Below are 26,562 nucleotides of genomic sequence, written 5' to 3'. Positions count from 1 at the left end.
TTAGAAATATTTTTAGAAAAATTTATGATACTTTCCAATTTTATAATATTAACCAAAAAATGTATACATAGTTAAAAACTCTTTATACCAGTAGGCACTCCTATCATGTTGGCAATTTGGTTTTTCTTTAAACCATGTATGCCAGTATTATATATTGTTTTAGTTCCTTACAATATTTAGCTTTTTTTAGACAAGGAACAATAATATCAGAAAAATAGGACATCTACTTGTGACCCAAAGTAAATAGTCACACAGAATACAAGAGTTGATAGGTGACATCTTTTTCTCAAGAAGAAGCCAATGATCTACCTAATAAAAGAGTAACATGTTAATTGACTGTATTTTCATGACACCCACCAGCCAATCAGGAGTGAGTATGCAAATTAACCCAACAAAGATGGTGGGTTAATTTGCATATGCAGGTGCCGAGTGGCTGGGGGTGTGGCGGGACACTTGCGTCTTCACCATGGTGATGATGCAGGCATTCCACACCACCCCAGCCGCTCCGGGCCTCTGGGCAGCATGGGAAGGTGGAAAGGCGGCTCCAGGCCTGAGTGGAAAAGCAGTGCCAGCAGCCAGGGGAAGGAAGGCCCATTTTTGCACGAATCTTCATGCATCGGGCCTCTAGCGTCTGTATAATACAGTAAAGTCTATTCTCTGGCACAGCTTTGGAATGAGGCATTCTGGTCCAATATTCTACTTACTAGACTTACCCTATATGCTTTCATGGATTGCCTATTTTTAAAGATTTGCAATAGATCAAAATAAACCTAAGGTTATGTAGCCTGGGTGGTCCCAGCTGAGCTTAAAGGGAATTGAGTGTGTGTGTGTGTGTGTGTGTGTGTGTGTGTGTGTGTGTGTGTGTGTGTATGATTAAATAGAGAGAGTTGGTGGGTCTTTAGTGGCTCTATTTGCATGAAAGGATTTAGGCTGGTATTTTATTTATCCCTGGCTTCTAGGAAAAGGAAGATGCATGCCTAGGTGCCTGAACAAATTAGAGGAAGGGGAGCAAAGGTGGGGTTTATGATCTTAGGATCCCCTTCAGGTCTCTAGGACTTGCAAAAAAATTTTTTTAAGTCTCCAAGGAGAAAGGGATCAGGGAGAAGGGAGATGAACTGTTTTTATGAAGGATCCTGTGAAACATGGCTCCTTCTGCACTGTGTGTAACCCCATTATGGTACAGTGAGGGTTGGTGGCAAAATTGAAGTAGTAGGAGACTGCAACCTCAGCCCAGGTGTAGGTGCTTCCATTGAGGGCCAAACAAGCAACTCTGTTGGCAAAAGGCATTCAGCAAAGGGGAGCTGGAGCAACAAAGGGACAGGAAGGCAGGGCTTTGTCTGTTTTGTTCAATGTTATATTCTCACCACCCTAGAAGAGCAGGTGCTCAAATTCTTGTGGGAAAATATCAGGAGGTGACATATTTTTATAGTTGACACATTTTTGAGCCCACAAGAGAGAACTTCAGATGTACTTCTGGGAGCTGATACTTTGCAGGAGCTCGAGTCCTGCCAGTGGGGGTGGAGGAGAGATGATTTGGGATATTTGGATTATTGTTATCACAGGTGATGAGCCCGGGAGACATTTACCTTATAAATAAAGCTATACTATTCAAGAGGTACATCAGGGTCTTTGCAGTTTCTCCTGGGCATCGTCATAATATTAATTACCATTTCATTGGCCAAGCAGAGATGTATCAATTTATGAGACATCTAATATCGAGATTTTGGATGATGGAATTCTAGATAACAGAGTTTATATGATTAAGTCTCTTCTTTGTTAAAGAACATATTTGGTTTCTTATGTGTGTCCACACTTTTTATAATATTGCACTAAAGTTTCCTTTAAATGTCAAGTGCTTTGTGAATTGAAGGTTTAAAACATGTCAAAATAGCTTCATCTCTTAGATCAGAAATTACATATGCAATCTTTTGATGCAAAAATTCATCCTAATTTCTTTAAAAGCAAACTGCATTTAATGAATGAAGAAAATGTTCTGTATATTATCAATTTAGTCTTTTGAGTCTAACTAAACACATATGCTCCCTTTGGCTTTCCAATTATTATTTCGATTTGGACACGATTGAGGCCTTATAAAGAGGGAGATGGCTAGAGAAAGATGAGAGATTCTCAAAATTAAGTATCTCCATAAGCCAACACAAGGAGCTCTCAGACTATTTTCCATTTTAAAAGAACAATTAAGATGGAAGGAAGCACATCGCTGAGAATTAAAGTGACCTTGGTTGTCAAAACTCCCCATGCCATACTAGCTAGGGGAGCAATGAAGGCATAGTGACAATCACACATTTGCCTCGGAGACTTCATTTAATTTTGATACTGCACTCTCAAAGTTTCTCTCTATTCTAAGGGGCTCCAGTCCTCTTTGGCACTTGCTGTCATGTTGTTCTGTGGCTTCCACTTTCCATACCTGACTTGTCCCAGTCTGGAAGGAGAGCCCATGCGAAGTGATCATGGCTCATTCAGCCAACCTCAGATGGTCTGGCCTTAAGTAACCACAGTTCTTTTGATTTTGTAAACCACTTCAATTTTAAACAATTTAGATTTTATCCTGAGGACATAGGGAAGTCATTAAAGGATGTTAAGTTATTAAATTAATGCTATTTTGTCAGTTTTGTCTTTAATTGTTTTAAATTTATTTTTATTGTTGACAGTATTATAGATGTCCCCCATTTCCCCCCTCCACCCAGCCCCCCGCCGCACCCTAGGCCTTCACCTCTCTATTGACTGTGTCCATGGGCTATGCATATATGCATACAAGTTCTTTGGTTGATCTCACTCTGACTATAAAATGTGGTGAATGGATCCCAAATTAGAAATGGTCAGAGAAGTGGACACAGATACCAGTCAGGACATCGTTGTAATAGTCCAGCTAAGAGATGGAGGCCCAGAACTAAAATCACATCTGTGGCTTGGAGGAAATGGTATTCAGGAGGCAGAAGCAGCAAGACTGGAACAATGGCATAAAACGCCATGATTTATAGATACCAGTTAGTCTCCTAACACTCAGTTACTTTAACAGTCCTCTAAGAGCTGTTCAAAATTTGTTAAAGAAACGTCCTGATTAAAAAAATATTTAAGTTTATCAAATGAACAGTAGCAGATACCTATTTAGTTGAGGGGAAATCTTCAAACATGACTAATAGTAATGATAACATGTTCTTCTTAAGTTATTTCAATGAATCTAATTCTATAAAGCCTTTTTCCTATATTTCTAGTGTTGAGATATAGAATGAGAACATACACACAACAAATATTTATTGAGTGCCTAGGTAACGTATTGTTCTTTAAAAACAAAACAAAAACATACAGAAGCAGCAGGAAATTGACAGATTTAAAACAGAAAAAAATACTTTCTAAATACTTTTTATTTGGAGCCATGAAAGTTATTAAAACACAATATTTGCCTTGAACACTATCTCAACAGCTGAAATTAATTTTTATGCCTAAGAAAGACACTGCATGGTGGCACAACACAGAGGGTTCACTGAGTTAGAATATTCTATTCAAAATATCTCAAAAGAAGAAAGATTGTGCAATCAACTATTTGAACTAGTAGAATGACTAAAGCATAAAGAAGAATAGCAGAAAAGATGTCTAGACATTACATAAATATGGAATTTTATTTCCTTCCACAAAATATTCAATCTAAATTTAGGGATTCTTAATTAATCTTGCTTATATTATAAGTAGTGTTTTCAACTCCAGTGATCTCAGAGAAGCTAACTGGAAAGAGGGACTTAACTCTGAATTGAGAAATATTTCCAATTACATATATCTTTATGCCAATATATAGGACATTCATCTTGAATATCTTTCATATCCTCATTAGTTGAATAATATTAATCATGTGAATAATAGAGCAGCATCTCATGGAGAGTACCCAATCTTACTTTCATTAATTAGAATGTGATTATTTTGAAAAAGGTCTTTAATCCATAATGTCAATCCCCTATTTAATTTCATTTCCCCCATCCTTTCAAGGATATCTCTTTGAGGAAGATTTTTTGGTATGTGCATTTTGTTTATGCTACACATGCCAAATAGATCTTCCAAAATGAAACTCTGAGCTCATTTGGAAGTAATTTTTGGTAGCACATGAATCAGAACGCTTATTATTTTCTTCTCAGCACTACCGGTATTTTATTGCTTCCATCTACAGTCCAATATGCTTTTAGCGCTAAGACCCCTGAGGCCAAACACACAAAGCACTCAGAAAATGGGAATTTCTGGCAATTACAATTTTTGTCTCTCTTTCAGGGGTTTTCCCTCCACTGGGAGCGTGAAATCACTTTAAGCTCACTACGAAACAGGAACATGGTGGGCACACATGATTGACTGAAGTTGGTGATGTTGATTTAGGAGTGTTCGGCTTATAGGTCAGGTGTAAAACCCTTAAATCCGCTTGTCAAAGTCTGCTTGTCAAATTGCTATGGATTTTTCCAGACTCTGCCTAAATGTCACTTTCTGTATGAAGGCTTCCCTGGCCAACTCAGGCAGAGTGAGGCAGTTCCTCCTTAGTATTATTATAGTGCCCTGACATATTCCTATGGCAGCACCTATCAAATTATATTGCATTTACTTGTTTGTCTCCCTCTATGTATAGAGCAAGACTATTCTCTTATTTTTATCTCTAAACTAAAGCACTACCAAAATCAAGTTGGTTCTCAATATATAAGAATCAAATGGATGGATAAAGAATGGCTAATAATGTTCTTCATCTGCATAGCATGGGTTACATGGTGTTTTCACACAGTGGTGAGGAAGACATGGCAGGAATTATCATCCATATTTTGCAGATGTGGAAACCAATACCCAGAGAGTTTATATGACCAACCCAAGTTCAAAGCAGCTGATTAATGGCACGCCTAGTTCTTATGTGAGCCAGTCAATAAAGATTTGTAGACATAAGTTGTAGCAGTAGTATTCTGTCAGAGAGATGACAATGGCTGGTCAGGACACAGGGTAGCAGCTGGTTACCTGTTTTGAAAGCTCCAATCTCAATCTTAGCAGGTTCTTAAGAAGTTAAATGCACATAAAACCAGACTTCAGAATGTCAACTTATTTACAATGAGAATGATCTATGACAAATTATTTCCTTGTACTCAAGCTGCACACAAAGTGAAGCCAGTACATATACATACTTGACTCTCTCTGAAATTTGACCATGACTCATAGACTAATAAAGAAGATAATGTTCTTAGAGGTCAGTAGTATAATCCCTTCTTATACCAAATGAATAAACAAGTAAATAAACAAATAGCTAGGTAAGATAAATGACTTACCTACAGTCACATAGCTTGTTACTTATAGTATAAGAACACATAATCAGGTCTTAACAATGATATCCTTACATTTTTTAAACAAGTTATTATTGAGAAGTACTACAATTATAATTCTTAGCAAGTCTTCTAAGCATCTTTCTAATGTGACTAAACAGGCTATCAAACAGAAATTGTCCTTCATCAAATGCTGCAACATGGGAGAAGTACCCCAAATTCTACTCTCTGTCTGTATATTGGAGAGGAGTAGGGGGAGGGGGCACACAGACGTTGTTTTAAGATCCATGTTAAAACAAGGCACATGACATTGATGCTATAAAAACAATCCCTTGGACTTCTCAATGTGTCAACTTTTCTAGTCCCCATTCATTTCAACATGCTTTGTTTTTCTTTTTGAAAATTATCTAAGTAGATATAACCTCGGTGTTCATATGTCCATGTCAAATTTATGAATTTTAAGTTTTGAAAATAGTTTAACTACTCATGACCAGTAGAACACATTTTACTACTTATTGGCCAGCTAAAAAGTAAAAAAAAAAAATGTGTGCCTATTAAGGGACAAAGACCAAAGGTCAAAATAAGCTAATATTCTTAGCAAAAAAGAAGACAAATTATAATATTTATAAAAAATTTTTGATCAGGGTGCATGTGGGAGGCAACCAATAGATGTGTCTCTCTCACATCAATGTTTCTCTCTCTCCCCATCCTCCCTCCCTTCCACTCTTTCTAGAAATCAATGGAAAAATATCCAGGGTTAATGATTTAAAAAAGAGTTTTTGGTTTAGTTTCCATTACCAAAGGTGGGGTGTGCTCTGGGTCCTATGTCTTAAGTCAGTAGATGAAAGCAAATGCTTTCCACAAACATATGTCTCATAGGTTGTGAAAGACACACCAAAATCAAATGATTTCACCATCAATTAAGAGAGGTAGCCTTATTTAGCAAATAACTGCTTTGGAGATAGAAACATATCTTGAACTGCAATAATTAGTTTACTAATTGGTCTTCCTGCTGGGATAATTGCTAGAATTCCTTCTTTAAAATAGATAGACCTTTGCCTGTTTGATATCAACTACTGTGCATATCTTTCTTTACTACCATAATCAGAGTCTGTATTCTTCTACTCCTTGGCTGGATGCAGAGAAATAGTTCCACAGCATTTATACAGCAAAGCTTTTGTTTCCCTCTAACATTGTAATTGCACCCCGATTGCCTCCCCTCCAATTAATGCTAATATTTACTTTTATCTCCAAGAATTACAGTTGGAAACAAGAGCCCATATTCTGGAAGAAACTTTAGGTATTCATTTACACAGTCCAATTTGGAATCAGTCTCTTATCTAGACTATGAAAGAAAATTGTCCATCAATTACATCATTTTAATGTATTAACTGAAAGATTATTTTAGATATGAGTTTTAAGCTAGATCAAATGATAATATTATGCTGTATAAAAATCAGAGTCATTTCAGTACCTATTCATTTATTTTCTACTACAGGCCTGGTGCACAAAAATTCATGCACTCAGGGCGGGGGGGGGGGGGGGGGGGAGGAACGACTCAGCCCAGCCTGTGCCCTCTTGCAGTCTGGGACCCCCCTGGGGATGTCTGTCTGCTGGAGAGCGGGCCTAAGCCATCAGGCAGACATCCCTCTCACAGTCCGGGAGCCCTCGCTCCTCAACACCCGCCTGCTCACTGCTCCTTAGTGCTGTCTTGGAGGCGGGAGAGGCTCCTGCCACCGCCACTGCGCTTGCCTGGCTTCTGGCTGAGCAGCGCTCCCCCTGTGGGAGTGCACTGACCACCAGGGGGCTCCTGTGTTGAGCATCTGCCCCCTGTTGGTTAGTGCGCGTCATAGTGACAGGTTGTTCCGCCATTTTGTCGATTTGCATATTAGCCTTTTATTACATAGGATAAAATTTCAGTAGAAAAATTACCACGTATACCTAAAGTTTAAGATAATTCATGTAGTTCTCCATTATACATTAAGCCAGCCAACAATTTTCATCTATGCCACAGGTATAAAATATCTGTCTATTCCTGCTAAAGGGCTATAACATGAAATCAATATGATCAATAGTTATATGAAATGCCAAAAGAAGAAATTATTTAAAAACAAAAGCATCAGGCCTTGCAATGCTTCAAGATGTATTACTCACCAGAAACAAAGTTCGGAAGTTGTTGAGATCACCAAAAAACTCTTCTATGCTCACTGTCTTAGAGTCAAAAATAAAGTATTCTCCAAGATTCTCATAGAGCTTGACCATGTTGCTGTGCATGGTGGACAGTTTGTCATACTGCTCTCTGGCGATCTTTGTAAAGCTGTAGGTTTCTATTAAGGAATATGACCCAATAGTACCTCAAAGGCAATCATTAGATATTAAGATTGAATTATACCACAATTTCTATAAATACTTATGTATTAGTTTTCTAGGGTTGCCATGATAAAATACCACAGACTGGGTAGCGTAAACTACAGAATTCTATTTTCAAACATTTCTGGAGGCTGGAAGTACAATATCAAGGTGTTGGCGAGTTTGATTTCTTCTGTGGCCTCACTTCTTGTAGATGGTGATCTTCTTGCTGTGTCCTCACATAGTGGTCCTTCTGTGTTTTCTGTGTCCTAATCTCTTCTTATGAGGACAGCAGTCACAGAGGATTAGGGCACACCCTTAGAACGTCATTTGAACAAAATCACATATTTAAAGGCCCTGTCTCCAAATGGTCACATTCTGAGGTTCTGGGGGTTAGGGCTTCAGCATATGATTTCTTGGCAGATACAATTCAGTCCAGAACAAGTTGCTGTTGTCAATATATTGGTTAATAAGTTTTGAAACTATAAATTATGTTTAATGTATAACCGTGCAGAACATGTTTGCTAAGTCAAAATATATAAGTATAAATATCCACAAACTACCTCATATTTTTTATGAACAGCATACAGTAGAAATAAACATCAACAAGAAACTTAGACAGAAAGTATAGATTCACCATTCTTAATGCACATTTTCCATATAGATAGAGAGGTTACAGCAAATTCTATATAAGATTATGTTATATGTAACAGTGTGTGTGTGTGTGTGTGTGTGTGTGTGTGTGTGTGTGTGTGTGTGTGTAACCCTCATGAGGAGCGGAAGGGAGAGGGAGAGGGAGCAAGGGAGAGAAAGTGAGAGAGATTCTGCTGTAGTTCTATAACCGTAACCACTCCAAGGGCTTATTAAAAGCCAGATTGCTGTTTGCTGAGCCTGAGCCCAGGGGCCTGAGCATTATAATCTCTAACAAGTTCCCAGGTGATGCTGAGACTGACAGTCCAGGATTACAGTCTGAGCAGTACACCCCACAAAAGCTACTTATTCAGAAATTAATTACATCATTGTTTTACAAATGTTATCAAAAGGTAATAACAATCACCAGTATCAAAGCATTAAATAAACCATATATTTAAAGTTGTCCAACTAAAGGTATCTCATTATACCTAAACTTATACTTATAAAAGTAAATTATAATACTATTTTCCTGATTATAGAAGGTATATTTATAGAATATACCTTTAGAAGGTATATTCTATAAATATACCTTTATAGAATAAAGAAGACTTAGAAATATAACAGCTTAAATAAGTAAGCAATTTTTCAACAAACAGAAGCAAGTACTATGAACATGTTGGAACATTTCCTTTGAATGTTAACTGATATGAATGCTTCAGAGAAAGGTAAGCACTCTAGCCCTGAAGAATATAGGAAACCAAGTCCTCCTTCTAAAATTCGAGTTAAATCTATTAAAAATCAATAGTGAAACAGAAGTAAGATGTCTCTAAATAGAAAAGTAACAGACTTGGAATTGTAAAAGAAGAACAGCACAGTTTGGGGGCATGTGATTTTAAGATCCACTACAGTATATTTATATTTTGTACTTGTTTTATGTTGATACTGATAATTGTGTCTTGAAATACTTGATTTTATACAATTTTCTGAAATTTTCAGTGTGTTTTATTATAACCTGGGGCCAAATTTATTTTCCATGGGAACAGAGCTCTAGTTGTACAATGGAAGTTATCGGGGAAATCACACCATTTCTGGTAAATTACTTTGCAGCTGACACTTAGGAACACAACATGATTTAAAAAGTGAGATGACCCCTACCCATGTTCTTTCTTATGCTACGTAAGCATTAGTATTCACATTAGCAACCCAACAACCTCATCTGTGCTAAGTGACATTAAATCTTTCAATCCTTAAGTACAATAGATCTGAAAGAATTAACACATTTCTGACTTAATCTACTTCTTTAAAAATTTTTATCAACAAAGGGTTATAGGTACTGCTATATACACATTCTGGTTTCCCCTCTGAGAATATCACCATATATTTCTATTTTTATTTTTAAGAAAGCGTTAAACAACCTATTTAAGAGTTGCAGAAATATGACAATACTCTTCATTTCTTAGCACAGAATGAAAGTTAGATACTTGTTCTCTAGTTTCTCTTCCCTAAATAAAATCAACCCACACCAGAGACTTTCTACACAGAAACACTTTGCAAAGGTCACTTACTTGTACTCTATTTGCAATGCAAAGTACAAAACTATATATTTCAGAAGGCTCAACATCTGTATAACACAAGGAACAAGTAAAAGATAAAAGATGTAAAATACTGCATGTTTCTCATTTATCATAACACAATTTTTCACCAGCTAAAAGATGTCTATGTAGTGATACACAATTTCATAAATCTGTTCTCCTAGGACAAAAACTGATTTCAGAAATTCTGTCTGTGAACCAAAGTGAGACAATTTGAAAAATTCTAGGAATGCTTCATCTTATAAATAACAAATGGAAAACAGCCCAATTTCCAAGTCCTTCACTAATCCTCAAAGTGATTACTTTGTAAAAGGGAGAGCCTGCATGAGTCAGCATGGAAATCTTTCACGATTGCAACCATGTCACCACATCCTTCCTGGGACAGGAGGAGAAAAAGAACTAGATACCATTCCTTTCATCCCTTATGTCAGTAAGAAAAGTTTTATTTTATTTTATTTTTTTGAGCAGCCACTAAATACAAAAATCTGGTTAGTACTATGCTAAGCATCATGATGGGTACAGTGATCATTAAAGCCTAATCCAGACTCTGAAGTAGTTTATAATCTAATATTGCAAATAATTCTACCATCAACAATTTGCTTTTGTATAGGACTTTATTATTTAAGATATATTTTCCTTCCATTATGTCCCATATTCTTATAATTTTTTTAAAATATATTTTATTGATTTTTTACAGAGAGGAAGAGAGAGGGAATAGAGAGTCAGAAACATCGATCAGCTGCCTCTTGCACACCCCCTACTGGGGATGTGCCCGCAACCAAGGTACATGCCCTTGACCGGAATCGAACCTGGGACCCTTGAGTCCACAGGCCGACGCTCTATCCACTGAGCCAAACCGGTTTTGGTAATATTCTTATAATTTTAATAAAATATATTTTATTAATTTTTACAGAGAGGAAGGGAGAGGGATAGAGCTAGAAACATCGATGAGAGAGAAACATCGATCAGCTGCCTCCTGCACACCCTTTACTGGAAATGTGCCCGCAACCAAGGTACATGTCCTTGACCAGAATCGAACTTGGGACCCTTCAGTCCGCAGGCTGACCCTCTATCCACAGAGCCAAACTGGTTAGGGCTGTGTCCCATATTCTTGATAACAACTGTGGTAGGCAGTCAGACAGATATAAGCAGAGCAAGGACGATAGGCCAGGTACAGAAGGTCAACAGGGCAGAAAGCCCCAGATGCCTAGCAATGGGCAAATTTGGAAAAACAAGGATCTCCCTCCCAGGGTAACCTTTTCTCCCCTAGCATATCGCTGGTCGTAGGGTTTGGACCCGCCCTTGACCTTTCCTCCCCTGGCATATTGCTAGTCATGAGAGTTAGACTCTGTTAGAGGGGGAAAATGAGGGGGGCAGAGAATAGCCCTTAAGCATTAAGTCCCCAGGACAATGAGATTATGACCCGCATCTAATACATCTAGGCCTCAGTTGTATTTCAGCTCCAGGCCTGGAAAAACAGCAAAATCAAACAAACAACTATGGCTGCCTCAGGACCAACTGAATTAAATACTGACCTCCTGCCCTAGCCCCAACCAATCAGTAGAGACCATGACCCTGAAAGGACACCAGGAAAGGTGATGAATATTCTATTGGAAACCTCCCCTGAGACTTCAAGATAAATAACTTCAAGATGGAGGAACCTCTTTGGTTCTCTCTATGGAGCATGCCAGGGCCTTTCCCCACATCAGGACCTTTCCCTACCGCCTCCCTGCAGGGCCGTTTCCTTGCCTTTTCTCCTAAGCTCCAAGGGACCTTCCTTCGCCCCTATAACAGTGATGGGCAACCTTTTGAGCTTGGTGTGTCAAACTTCGCCAAAAAACTGAGCATAACTCGGGTAGTGTGTCACTTTGAGGAAAAAAACATTATTTCGCAAATGTTTCATCCTCAGGAGCAGCAAATGTTTCATCCTCGGCATGCGGCCGCCTCAGCGGCCGCGTGTCATCAGAAATGGGTCACACATGTCATAGGTTCGCCATCACTGCCCTATAACTTGTTTCCTAAGCCCATGTATTCTATGATTAACTTCTTCTACCTCTGTGACTTTCTAAATAAACTTTCTCTTATAGTTTGAGTCTTGACTGAATTCTTTCTTAGCCAGAACTCAAGTACCGAGGTTCCTGAACCCAGGTCCGGTCTAACACTTGGTGCCATTTTGCTGCCAGCACAACCTTATCAAAGAGGCAGAAAAATACCACTATTCACATTTTAGTGTTGTGGAAACCAGGTAAAAAGCACTCACCCATCTAGAGTTAGAATGCAGAATATACCATCCCAAAATATGCCTCTTTGGCATAGAATATTTTGAGCTGATAGAGAAATAGCAGAGATAGGAAAATCTCTGAAAAGAGCAAAAGTTATCCTTTTGAAAGGAAGATATATATATATATATATATATATATATATATATATATATATATGTGTGTGTGTGTGTGTATCCTATCTAATAAAGAGGGAATATGCTAATTGACCCTCACACCATCACAAAGTCCAAAGCCAATAAGGAGGGAATATGCTAATTGACTGCCCCACCCTCAAAGATGGAGGCACCCACAGCCAATAAAGAGGGAATACGCTAATTGACTGCCCTGCCCTCAAAGATGGCAGTGCCCACAGCCACAAAATGGCGGTGCCCAGCCCCCTCAGCCCCGCCAGGGCAGTGGGTGCACGGCATGGACGGACCTGCCCCCAGCCTCCCAGGGCCTGCCTCCAGAGTCCCCAGTCTCCTCAGCCCCCCAGCTGCCCAGGGCCGGCCTGAGGTGCAGGCAAGCCTCGGATGGCGGCTGCCCAGCTGCCCAGGGCAGCCCGAGGCTCAGGTAACCAGGACCGGCTGAGGCTTTCACTGCCGGCAGTGGCAGCAGCAGAGCTGTGATGGGGCACAGCCTTCCCCTGATTGCCAGGTCGCCTCCCACCCCTGAGGGCTCTCAGACTGTGAGAGGGGGCATGCCGGGCTCAGGGACCCCCCCCTCCAGTGCATGAATTTTCATGCACCGGGCCTCTAGTATATATATAAAGGAAATCTCCATTTATAAGGGTGTTTTACTCTCTGTAGGAGGAAGAGAAAGAATGAATCAATGGCTAAAGAAAATGTGATACACATATGAGATGTGGTCTTAAATATAGTATACATATAGTGTATATATATGTATATGTACATGCAATGGAATACTACTCATTCATTAAGAAGAATGAAATTAGTCAGACAGAGAAAGACTATTAATGTGTGATTTCACTTACATGTGAAATCTAAAAACAAAATAAATGAACAAACAAAACTCACAGATACAGAGAACAGATTGGTAATTACCAAGGGGTTGGGGGTTGGGATTGGATGAAATGGGTAAAGGGGATCAAGAGGTACAAATTTCCATATGTAATATAAATAGGTCATGGGGATGTAATGTATAGCATGGTGACTATAGCCCATAATACTACACTGAGTGGCCAGATTATTATGATCTCTGAACGCATAATAATCTGGCCACTCACTGTGTGTGTGTGTGTGTGTGTGTGTGTGTGTGTGTGTGTGTGTGTGTATGTGTATGTATATTAGAGGCCCGGTGCATGAATTCGTGCATGGGTGCGGTCCAGTCAGCTTGGCCAGGGGGAGGGGACATGGGCGGTTGGCCAGCCTGCCTGCTGGTCGAACTCCTGGTCGAGGGGACACTTTGCATATTAGCCTTTTATTATATAGGATATACACTGAGTGGCCAGATTATTATGTGTTCAGATATCTTAATAATCTGGCCACTCAGTGTATATTCTATTTCTGCCCTTAACAAGTGTACATAGCTGGTTTGGTTCGATACCCGGTTGGGGAACCTGTGGAAGGCAACCAATCAATGTTTCTCTCTCACAACAGATTTCTCTCTCCCTAAAATTACTAAAACATATCCTTGGGTGAGGGTTACAAAAAAAAGTGAGACCTGAAAGGGGAAAAACCAGGAGAAGGAGCACTGGGATAGGGTGAGTGAAGGCTCTGAAAGATATTAAGTATTCTAGAAACCCAAAAAAGAGAAAAAAGCATGGAATTCTAGAGCCTTTAGAGTAAGTAGGGGAGACAGGAGGAAAATGATTCCTGAGGGGCCACATTCTATATGTTTTCTGAGCATATTGAAAATTTTTATGAGAAAAATGAAAGTCATTGAACAATTTTATATAGGGAAGTAATAGGATCAGATTTCTTTTGCTCAAGGGCATAACAATTTTAGCTTAAATTAATACACAGAGGCCTGGCCGGGTGACTCAGGTAGTTGGAACATCATCCCATACACCAAAAGGTTGTATGTTCCATTCCTGGACAGGGCACATATCTAGGTCGAGGGTTTGATTCCCAGCCGGGGCATTTACAGGAGGCAACTGATCAAAATTTCTCTCTCACATAGATGTTGCACTCTCTCTCTCCCCCTTCCTCTTTTTCTAAAAAATCCAATGAAAACATATCCTTAGGTGAGTATTAAAATAAATAAATAAAATAAAAAATACAGCCCTAGCTGGTTTGGCTCAGTAGATAGAGCATCGGCCTGTGGACTGAAGGGTCACGGGTTCGATTCCAGTTTGGCACATGCCTGTGTTGTGGGCTTGACCCCCAGTATGGGGCATGAAGAAGGCAGCCGGTCAATGATTCTCTCTCATCATTGATGTTTCTTTCTCTCTATATATATCTCCCTTCCTCTCTGAAATCAATAAAAATATATATTTTAAAAATACACATACATACCCACAAAATACACTAATAACAACAACAACAAAAAAAACCACCCTAGGACTAGTGGAATGTAGACTACTGTCCAAATGACAGTAAATCTACTTGCTAGTTCCTAAGTACTGATAAGAAGAGTACATTCTATATAATAAAAGTGTAATATGCAAATAGACTGAATGGCATAACAACCGAACAACCAATCAAAGCACAATATGCTAATGATATGCTAAGGCTGCTCAACTGCTTGCTATGATGTGCACTGACCAGCAGGGGGAAGATGCTCTGACCAGTAGGTTAGCTTGCTGCTGGGGTCCGGCTGATCGGGACTTAGTGAGATGGGCTGGATATGCCTTGGAGCCCTCCCGTGGTCCCTCTCCAGCCTGATAGTACACCGGTGGGGTCCCTCAGCCTGGCCTGTGCCCTCTTGCAATCCGGGACCCCTCAGGAGATGTCGGAGAGCCAATTTCAGCCCAATCCCACAAGCCACTCCCCTTGGGAGGGCGCCAGACGCATGGCTCATGGCTGGTGAGTGCTGCTGTGGCAGCATGAGCCTCTCTGGATCGGGACTGATTGGGCGCAAGTCCACGGCAGGCACAGCGGGGCCAGGATGAGCGGGAGTGACTGGTAGGAGCTGCAGGTGGTGTTGGACTGTGGGTTTCAGCCCGATCCCTGCAGGTCACCCAGAGGGACCCTACATGTGCACGAATTCATGCACCAGGTCTCTAGTATTATATAAATATCCAATTAAATTATATTTCACAAATTATTAAGAATGTTATATAAAATCAAAGGTGGTAAAAAAAACAGCAGGTATTAGGCAATACATAACTACTGCGATTGACATATAAATAATTGTGCTCAGAAATACATAGTGTTTCGAGTAACAGAAGAGTCATGATTATAAGATTTTGAGATTGATGTGTATATTTTGGGATGTCAGCATTATTATTTAATATTCATGGTATGTACACACAGATGTTAATTAGATCAAGTCCTGCTGCCAGCCCTACCTCACTTTCAGCTCTCAGCATCATTTATCATGGGCAAACAATGTATAAGAAACTGAGAGATTAAGTAGAGAAAAAGAAAGTAAAGTGATAAGACATGGCTCCCAACCCTCACTAAATTTATAAACTAGTGCTGGGAGACAGATAAATAATAGCAGAACAGAAGTATTAGGAACTAATGTTTACTAAACTCTGATAATGAGCCAGACACTGAACTAAATGCTTTACAAGACTTGTCTTATTTAACCCTCCCAATGGTCCTATGACGCATATATGCTATTAGTAACTCCATTTTACACATGATGAAATTAGCCTCAGGGAAGTCACATCTCAGTGCCATCTCGATAGTAAGTAGTGGATTCAGGATATGAAGCTGGGTACCCTTCCCCACGCCCCCACATACAAAACTACGCATTGAACCAGCAGGCTACACTGCATCTCTTGTTTAAAAAAGTAAATAAATAAAAGTGTGTGGAAAAGTAAACTAAGCTCCACAAAAGAATTCAAGAAATATGTGGAAACATAGAAATGAGTGGCTTTGAGGTTATTAGGAAAGGTTTCAGAAGGAAATAATTTTCCAGTTCCATCTGGAGGTATGAAAATGATTTTTCTACCCAAGGAGAAGACACCCCAGGCAATGAGAACAGAGTGAGCAAAGGTGTAAATGTATCTAGAGTTACATCCCGTTTACCATTCTGGGATAACATGGTTTGGGTACTCTGGAGGATAGCCAAGTCTGTGATGGGGGCAGAACAGGCCACCTTAGAAGATGCCTCTTGGGCATGAGGGTTATTCTGAGTTGAAGGCACTTGGAGAAAACAGCAAGTGCAGGAAGCGGCTTTCTCTGAATTCCCCTTATTTGCTTAAAGACAGATCTTCTAACAGGAACTCAATCGTCATAAATCTCCTCCCTGGGACAAATTGTCACACACCACCATATCTTCATCTATTCTTCTAAGAGCACATTCATCTATTCTAAAATCCTTTACTCTCTCCTCTAATTGGCCTGCATCCCCTCTCATCTTCCCCTATTAAGATGGTATATGAACTCTCAAATCTCACTGTTTAGGGGCAATGAGTAACCAATGATTTTTATACAGAGAAATAACATGATCTTAAGGAATCTAAGTCTGCCAACACTGGGAAGGATGGTTTGGAGAAATGAGACAGTGAACTCTGGGAGAGCACCTAGGAAACTAACAGAGTAGCATTGTGAATAAAAAAAGAAGGGGTAGATATAAGACATATGGAGAAGGTAGAGTCCATGACATGGCAACTAACTAGATATCAGCAGTTAGAGGGAAGAATTTGAGGATGCCACTTGAGTTTTCTAGCCTGTGTGACTCAGAGTATGTTTCCTGTATACTTTATTTTTAATAAAACTTAGGAGACAAGATAGGAAAGATTATTGGAGGGAGGAGAGAATAACAACTAATTTTGAACACACTGAGCTTGAGATACTTATGAAACATAAGTGTGGTCGTGTCTACCAGGCAGTTGGAAATATGTGGGCTCCGTGGTACCTTGGAGATCAGTGTGGGTGGCAACGGCGAGAACTGCAAAGACAAGGGAAATGGAGCAAAGGCTTCCTCTTCTCCAGTCAGGTCTAGATCAGAACAGGGCCGCATCCATATGACCTTAACACTCATTGCTCCAATGATGCCCTTCATCTGAATATGTATGTTCTTGATACGTTCCTCCCAAATATAGAATATTCTGTAAATCAAACTTTAGCTAAGAGAACAAAATATCAGATCCCACAGTCTGTGCTAACAGCTTCTAATGATCATAAAAAATCATTTACTACAAATGTCAGTGAAGCAAAATATGCAGTCAGTGTGAATTTTGCCAAAGGTATATCCCTGAGGAATTACATTTTATTGTTTTGGGTAGTGACCGAGTTAGGGTATGAAGGAGTTTAAGACATATTGCTATATATTCAAGAATAACTGTATACAGTTTTGAAATTAGTTAGAAATGCTGATGTTGAGGGTCTGAGGATCATTGTTTCTCATCATTGTATGCAATCACTGTGTGCTTTATTCTTAATTTTCACTACGCCAGGTACTTCTGCTATGTCTGCTGCTTTGGGATAAATATCTAGGTATTTGGGATTGATAGTTTCCTATAAAATAATTCTCCATATTGTTTGAGCATTTTATTTTGCTCATTTTGCTGCATTTGTTTTCAAATGCCCGTTTCAGGTTTGGGGATTATTATACTGAATTATAGAATTTCCAATCATACATTTTCAATTCAAGTAGTTGTTTCAAATTCAGCTGATAATGCTTTATTACTTCTGGCTCGTCATTCCTTAACTAAAATCACCATTGAGATAAAGAGTGGCAACAAAAAGGGAACAATCTTCCAAACCAAGGTGACTCATACAAATGAGAGGCAACTTTGCATTTGAATCTATATATATATAAAAGCCAAAGTGACCCTTATGTATGGTCAACCGGTCACTATGATGTGCATTGACCACCAGGGGGCAGAGGCTCAATGCAGGATTTGCCCCCTGGTGGTCATTGCGCTCCCACAGTGGGAGCACTGCTCAGCCAGAAGCCGGGCTCATAGCTGGAGAGTGCAGCTGCAGGGGTGGGAGCCTCTCCTGCCTTCATGGCAGCACTACCGAGTGGCAGTGGCAGGTGCAGCGGGGCCAGGATGAGCAGGAGTAGCGCAGTGCCTGGGCCCTGGCTTGGGCTCCTCCTGGGCTGCCTGCTGCTTCGTGCACTGCTACATCCCTCAGGGGGTGTCGGACTGCCGGCTTCGGCCTGATCCCCGCAGGAATCGGGCCGAAGCCGGCAGTCCGACATCCTCCAAGGGGTCCCATATTGTGAGAGGGCACAGGCCAGGTTGAGGGACCCCACGGGTGCACCAAGCACTGGGCCTCTAGTAACCTATAAACTGAGGCATGAGATTGAATCCCTTTTTTGCATGGACAGGGTGGTCTGTAGGATTCACTTCTCAGAAAAATGAAAATAGAGTAACTAGAGTGGAAATTCCGTATGGTTCCTTCCAGCTGTAAAATACTGGGTTCTATATGTATTCAGGTTAAATGGAAGCACTAACGTCTTGAGAAACAGTGATGACAGTGCTAGGATTTCTTTCATAGATATATTTGATTCTATAAGCTAGTTGCTTAGGTTTATATTGACTTACTATTCTAGATGGAAAGAAGATGAAGGTAAAATATATTTTGCATGGTTTTTGTATGCTCTATGATCTCTAAAACAGGGTTAAGAGCCTAGTAAGTACACAGCAACCTCATCCTGAATTTAACCCACAATAAACTATCTCTAAGATAGACATGTCAGTATAAAATAAATAATAGCATTGAAACACAACTATATATCCCTAATCCAATTGCTTAGTGAGGACTCTTATTTCCTTTCAATCTGGGCTACTGGCCACCCTGAGATTAAGTTTCCAACTCCTAGTTCTCTAAGCTTTCAAGATCTGTCTTATCAGAATCTATTCTTTAGATGATCATGTAACTCTAACCATAATACTAAACTCTTTCTCACTTACTAAAAGTTTTTGTAAGGTTGAAAACAAATGCATTTCAGGATATAAAGAGCATTAATATCTTAGTCATGGCAGCCAAACATTTCAGAACATTTCCCTGCACTTACTCGATATAGTAATAGCTATTTTGCACCAACCCTGGGCTAGAATTTCCACTAGGAAAATTTTACTTTTACTACAGTGAAATTATCTCATAAAAATCTGTTCTTTTGCATGACATTTCTTATGCTTTTTAGCAACGCATCTATTTTTTAAGTTTCTCTAAACATATAGGCATTTATATATATGTATGTACCTATGATGTGTGTATGCATATGTATAGATATGTATGCATTTATTAATTTTACTGTGTCACTAATTAATGCTGTGTTTTTTTCCAGTATCAATTTCATGTATGTCTTTAATATGAAATTGCATTATTTAATTCTACAACACATTGTTAGATGCTTTATGTAGAAAAAGCTATTAGGATGCAGTGCCTTTCCATTCAAATAAAGCACTCTTTTTCTTTTCTTTCCTTTGTTGGAAAGATAAAAATGTGCCCTGTGAAATTTTCTGCTTGAGGAAAGCAAACAATAACAAAATAGCTTCAGTAGTGTTCAGTCTGTGACATGGATATAAACTAGGACTGCAAATCTATCTTTAATGTGTTTGCTGTCTCTAGGTGTTTCTGACATCTCAAAAAATTACATGATCTTAGGAATCATATATGTTTCAATGTCAATGTGTTATTCAAAGCCAGCACTTATACCAAAAGGAAAGAAAAAGGCAGGATCTCAAAGAGATATCTGCACTTCCATGTTCATTACAGCATCATTCACAATTGCCAAGAGGTGGGAAAAAAATCTAAGTGCCCATAGACAGATGAATGGATAAAGAAAATGTGGTATATACATACAGGTGAATATGCTCAACCAAAAGAAGGAAATCTGCCAGGCTGATGTGGCTCTATGGTTGCACATTGACCTGTGAACCAAGAGGTCACTGGTTCCATTCCCAGTCAGGGCACATGCCCCGATGCCCAGTAGGGGGTGTGCAGGAGGCAGCAGATCAATGATTCTCTCTCACCATTGATGTTTCTATCTCCCTCTCCCTTTCTCTCTGAAATCAATAAAAATATATACATATTTTAAAAAGGAAATCTTTCACATGCTACATCATGGATGAACCTCAAAAATGTTATGCTAAGTGAAATAAACCAGACATAGAAGGACAAATACTTCATGATACCACTCAGATGAGGTATCTAAAGTAATCAAACTCATAGAAGCAGAAAGCAGAGTGGTGGTTTCCAGGGGCTGGGGGGAAGGGAAATGGAGAGTTGCTATTCAATGACTATCATTTTAGTCATACAAGATGAAAAAGTTCTAGAGATCCGTGGTACTACACTATGCTTATAGTTAAAAATACTGTATTACATACATTTAAAAATCTGTTAAGAGGGTAGATCTCATACTATGTGTGTGTGGGGGTTTAACCACGATTTTTAAAAAGGCAAACTTCTTTTTGATCACTAACTACACACACACACACACACACACACACACACACACACACACACACAATTTTTTTACTTGTATCAGGGTTCTTGCAAGTTCAAGGTAGAGGGGTCAGTGATTTTCTCCTTCTCCCTGCTCCCTTGGCAATTTAGTATACAAAGACCTTGCTTAGGAGCCCAAGGAAGTGTGTGTGTGTGTGTGTGTGTGTGTGTGTGTGTGTGTGTGTGAATGGAGGTAGGGCAGAAAAATGCCAGTGGGTGTGCCTAGATAGATTTTGAAACGTCCATTTTAGAGCTGCTTTGTGATAAAGCCAAGAGAAGGTTTCTAAGTGTAAGCAGAGTTACCCAGAGAACAGCAATAGAATTAGAGCTATAGCGACAATAGCAACATTCTATGATTAAGCTGACCATAAGTAGAGTACCTGGCTAGCTCCCTCCTGTGGGCTCTCCCCTTTCTAACACCCAGGTGCCCTAGAAGATATGTTGCTGCCTGAGAACACTGAAAGTGGTCACTGGCTGATCTAAGAAAATTCAGATGTAGAGATAAGCTGCAAACAAGTGATACAACAGGGTACATATACTAGTGCCCAGATATGTGAAATAGTATACAAAAAACACAAATCATAACACTCAAACAATTGTTAACGTATGTTTCTATTGTATATTAATACTTGACGCACTCTAAGTTTACTGTGTGTGTGTGTTTTTTTAAGTGGGCACTTTCCTTTTAGCATCTCAATGTATTCTCATTTTAGTGGGGGGAGTGGGGAGAGGGAGTGATTTTCACTCATCTGTATGTACAAACAAAAATACATCTCTTTTACCCAAAATGCCCAGGCATTGTCGAGACACAAGAACAAAGTGTGCCAAAATGTTAGGCTGTTAGTTATTTTGCATAAAACACACATCCAAACACATTAACTCAACAGCAGATGGCAGAGGAAAAAAAAAAACAAGTTAGATTGCAGTATGGGTGAAACATACCCAATAAGTTCTGTAAAGATGGAAACCTGAGCATAAGAGACACCATATTGAGTAAGCAAATGGAATGTCTAATCTGATTCTTTCATCTTTACTGATTCTGATTTATCCTGTCTCTAGAAATACATTATCATTTTTATCATGATGACTTAAAGGTATATTCTGATGGAAAAGGGATGGTGGAAAAATGTTAATATAGTAATACATCTTGGGAAATACTTAATCTAGGAATAAAGAGTTTTAATGATGTACTATGCTTTCTAACATTCAGTGGTGGATAAAAACTAATTTAGATAAAAATACTAATGTATTAATGAAAAATGATGAATATAGCTATATAGTATAATGTACATTAGAAGTATCTTCATCTAGTTTTCAGAATCAAATTAAAAGAATATTTATATATTTTCACATTATTCAGCTTATACATTCCTTTTCCCAGTCAAAATAAAATACAAGTAGAAAAGAAGGATATGTATCTCAAAAGAACATGTGGAATAGAATTAAAATATTTGCACATTTACCACTGATTTAGAACTTTTAGCAAATAAGAATGACATTTTATTTAAATTAGGTTGAAACTGAGATGCATAAACAAGAACAATGACAGATGCTAGGTCAAGAAAAAACAATAGATAACCTAATACTTAAGGAGCTAATAGTATATTTTTAGAGCAAAATAATATGATGAAACTAGACTGCAAAATACCATATACCATAATATCAAATGTTTTGATATTATTACAAAACAAATAACACATGTGCCCCAAGCTAACGACAACAGGAAAGAAAAGCGATGGCTCCTGGAGGGGCATCTTTGCTTTTAGATGAATTAAGAAGGAATTAATTAAGTGGATTGTAGGGAATGGTATGAAAACCACTATTGAAAAAGGCAATGTAAGTGTTAGGGAAGTGTCAACTTTGAAAAAGGATTAAATACCTAACAAAGAAATTTCCTAAGCCTGCAGATACTTGTCCATAACAATAAAACCTATTGAACATTTTATATTTTAGACTGCAGGCACAGAAATTGTTTATAGTATAAGTAGTGTTTATAAGTGGTGGGGAATGGTTCTCAACCCGTTTTTCAAACTGTCCGATTAAACAACCTCCTTCTCCTGTTTAATCTGCTCCTGTTTCTCTCTTCTAGGAAGGACCACATAAAAATACTACAGAGACCCTTCTATGAGAACACAAAAGCACGACATGCATTGCTCTCCAGGACAGGTGTGCATCAATTACTCTGGCAGAGGCTGTGCGTGAACCTCTGCTATTGTGATGCTGAGCATAATATATGCACATTTGCCAGGCGGGAGGATATTAATCAATCACCGAGAGCCTCCTAGTGCAGGCTGGCACACCGGCAGCCCACACCTTGCTTTCCGTTGATGCCACTTGGCTGAAACCTGAACTCTAGCAGCGATGTTGTACTTCGGAGACTAGGTTTTGTGCCACTGTGGACAAGCTGAAAATGGTATTGTCACAGCTCATTATAATTTTCATAGCAGCCATCTCACAGCCCCTGGAAGCAAGTCTGTTTTGCATGCATGAAAGGAAGTCCCAAGTCCCGGGCAGGTGGGTAGGTGGTTATTTCTGGCGGCTGTTCTTGCTAAGTTTCTAAATCGGTCCTGCTTTAATTAGGAGCTTTTCTTCTGAGTTATTTTGATGCTAATAATATATGGCTGTCGCATTCCTTGTACATGTTCTCAAACAGTGATACAAACATTATTAAATCTAATCAGTGTTTATGGAGTATTCCATATGCTACCCACCGTGAGTCTTCTGAAATGTCATTTTATTGGATAATGCATAAAGAAAGGTTGGTATGTACAATGACATGTTTTTCTTCCTTCAATGATTCTTACGAAAAATTTTCTACAGATGGTAGCAGCTTGCAATTTGTATTTGACCATATTTAAAAAGGAATCTTTTATTAGACATCTATATAATGTACAATTAAATCCACAAAGCCTTTTCAATTTCAAAGACTATAATAATTAACTTTCCCTCGAGTAAATTAAAGAATAGAAAACAATGCTGCAAATGACTAAAATAGCCAAAGTAATATTAGGAAGAAAACCTAAACAATGGAAAACTTATTCCTGCCTAAGATATCCAAGTGACTGCCCAGCCTGGACCACTGCTGTGCATTACAATGTAACACCCTTCCTGCTCTCTGTGCTGACAATCAACTACGAATATTCAACATGGCCATGAAAAGTAATTCTAACCAGATGGATCCATATTTCCGAAGAGGCGTGCATGTATTTTCTCTCCCTGAGCAGTGCTATCAAGCCCACCACGTCTCTAAGAGGCAGGGCTGCAGAGGCAGACTGCGCACTAAGGAGGCGTGTCGTCAACCACGGAAGAGCCTGCTCACTGCTCACAGGCGCACAGCAGACGGTGGAGCTCGGCCGTTCACCTCTCCATCCATAGCCATGCGCACACATAGCAATCATCACTAGCGTCACTGTCTTTACACTTGCAGATGAGAGATACAGTATATGTTTAAGAAAACAATTTGCTTTTATAGCTTTCCAGCAGTCTCACATAGACAGTTATCACTGCCTGAAGAGAGGATATAGAAAGAGCTGATCAGGGCTGTTTTCCTCTGGACATCGATAAATTGGGAGTCTTTCAGTGCACAGGCCTTTTATATGCACTGCATGTAAGTCCTTCTAGATCTCACACACCTTTGTGTTTGAGTACACACTATCAAAATATATCTGTTAGATCATACAGAAAAACAACAAGAACGAACACTGAGATGCCATCATTAAAAAACACAAGAGATGAAAAGCAAAAAGTGTTTTTGTAAAAGACAGATTTTAAAAATTTATTATTTGACGAGTTGATTATATCTACTGTGAATGTGGGGGTTGACTGTTTTGTCATTTTACTGATCTTATGATGCCTTCCAATCACTATGGAATTATTTTCTAAGATGTTACTTATAACATCTTTAAAACTACAAAGTAAACTAGAAAGCGGTTTCTCTCTCTTTTTTTTTCTTTTTCAATTGTCTTAAAAAGCACTAGAAGTGTGTGATTTCTCTACTGTTTACTTTTATAGTTAAAAGAAGGGCATTCAAAGCCTGGCAGGCAGGCTCTGCTTTTTACACTTAATGAAAGGAATTTTATATGAAATGACAGTTGCAGTTAGCACCTGAAAATATTAAGTGCTACATCTGACTTTTAGATATATGAGGTATTTGCTTCTTACTAGTATGTACATCTTTCTATATAGAAGTAAACAATGTACCCCTTCTCATGAGTCCCACATCAACCCTTGCTGAAGGCCAGCCAGAACCATTAGAGAAAGCAATTTCCCATTGGGAATATCATGGAAGCCTTTGGATTACCAGTAAAACACTAGTTATCTTTTTAAATATGTTTTATAGTGATTGTTTCCCTTAAAGTTGGTTATTAGTGGAGTCAAATGACAGCATTTAGATTCTGAATACATACCTGAAAGCCACATTTTAGGGATAGGGCCTATCAGTTACTTGGTTTGGCCTATACGGAGCCTCTTTTTCCTTTCCTTGTTTTTTAAAGACTAGGGAAAACTTAAGAATCAATGTTAAAAGATTTCTATTTGCAAAGATATATCATAGTTTGCAGCAAATAGTAATGTTTCAAAACACCTTTTGCTATTAACAACCTATTTTTTAGCCAGAAAGAAAATCTCAAAGCACCATCTCTAATCTAACTTCAATTTTGAGTGCTACCACTTTTCAATTAAAAAGGTGTGTTTTTTTGTTTGTTTCTTCTTGAAAAACTAATCGAAATCAGTCAATTCAGCGGGACTTCCAAACCTCTCCAACACTGTCCATATTAAACCAGGGGCTAAGAGTCGGCCATGGTTTCTGGTGTGTTTTGTTCCCATATGCCTTCAGGCTCACACGTGTAATTTTGTACTTCAATGAGTTAGCACTTCATAAAAACAGGGATGAACAGTTATAAAACATATACCAGTGCCCTTTGGAAGTAATTAGAAATATGGCCATTCACTGCACCCATTTCCTTTCCTTTTGGCACTGCCCTGCCTATACCCTATGTACAGCTTACCTTCTAACTCACAAAATATACTTTATTTCTTTTGTACTCTCCCCCAAAGAATCGTATTCTTAAACTTAACATAATGTGCCATGAATAATATGATTAGGCTTCAAAATATATTTATTTTTAATTGCATTAAAACTAATAAGAATAAACCCAGGAGAATACTGTCTGCACATCACAAACTACATGTAGGCTATTCTGTCCTGAAAGTGTGTGTGTTTTACTATCTTCAAAGGGGTCTCCAAAGTGAGAAGTATAAACAATGCATTTTCATTAAATACATTGGGACATGTATTTGATGAATACATTAAAGTTTAGTTACAATTAAAATTTCAGCTCTCCTGCTGCGGATTTTTGCATTTAACATTAACATTTGTTTATCCAAATACTTTAACAAAATTGTGTCTTTCCAAATTAAACCACATGCAAATATATTTCTAAAGATATAAATTAGCATGGCATTTGTTTAAATATGCCTAAATTCAAACAATTTATTGTATGATTTTCAATTGAGATTGAAAGGCGACTTTAAAGATCTATCAAATGGCCTTTTAAAACATGCATGTTTGTGAATGCATGTAATATACATGCAGGCATAAATGTACGTGAGCATAATTATATTTCAGTTCATTTGCTTTATATTCCTTCTTAATTTGCAATGATAATATTTTAAAGGGAAGAAGAACTTTGGGAAAATTATGCTTATGATAGTTGAATATGTTTGGTTGTGTGCTAGGGGCTATAATAATGTCTATATCTCATGCTATTTGCATTATTTCAATTTTTTATTGCACAGCAATGCTGTGTTTAACATGGAAAACTTTGATCTCTGACATATACAAAATGAGTAATGTTATGAAGTTCTACTAAACACTTTATCCTTAAATTTGCTTCCA

At 38.6% G+C, this 26,562-nt stretch overlaps 1 protein-coding gene across 3 annotated transcripts in view; it reads right to left on the bottom strand.

The window, feature by feature from the left end:
* The window catches only part of DIAPH2 (diaphanous related formin 2), a 981,952-nt gene that overhangs the window by 245,939 nt on the left and 709,451 nt on the right, over positions 1-26,562 (bottom strand). For all 3 annotated transcript variants that reach the window (XM_079765114.1, XM_079765112.1, XM_079765113.1), the window contains one exon: positions 7,449-7,613. In XM_079765114.1, the coding sequence (XP_079621240.1) occupies positions 7,449-7,613 (165 nt within the window). The remainder of the gene's footprint in view (positions 1-7,448; positions 7,614-26,562) is intronic.

Source organism: Cnephaeus nilssonii, assembly GCF_951640355.1.
Source record: "Cnephaeus nilssonii genome assembly, chromosome: X".
In the NCBI taxonomy this organism is placed as follows: Eukaryota; Metazoa; Chordata; class Mammalia; order Chiroptera; family Vespertilionidae; genus Cnephaeus; species Cnephaeus nilssonii.
The sequence above is the reverse complement of the archived record's forward strand: the minus strand, read 5'-3'. Positions and strand labels throughout refer to the sequence as shown.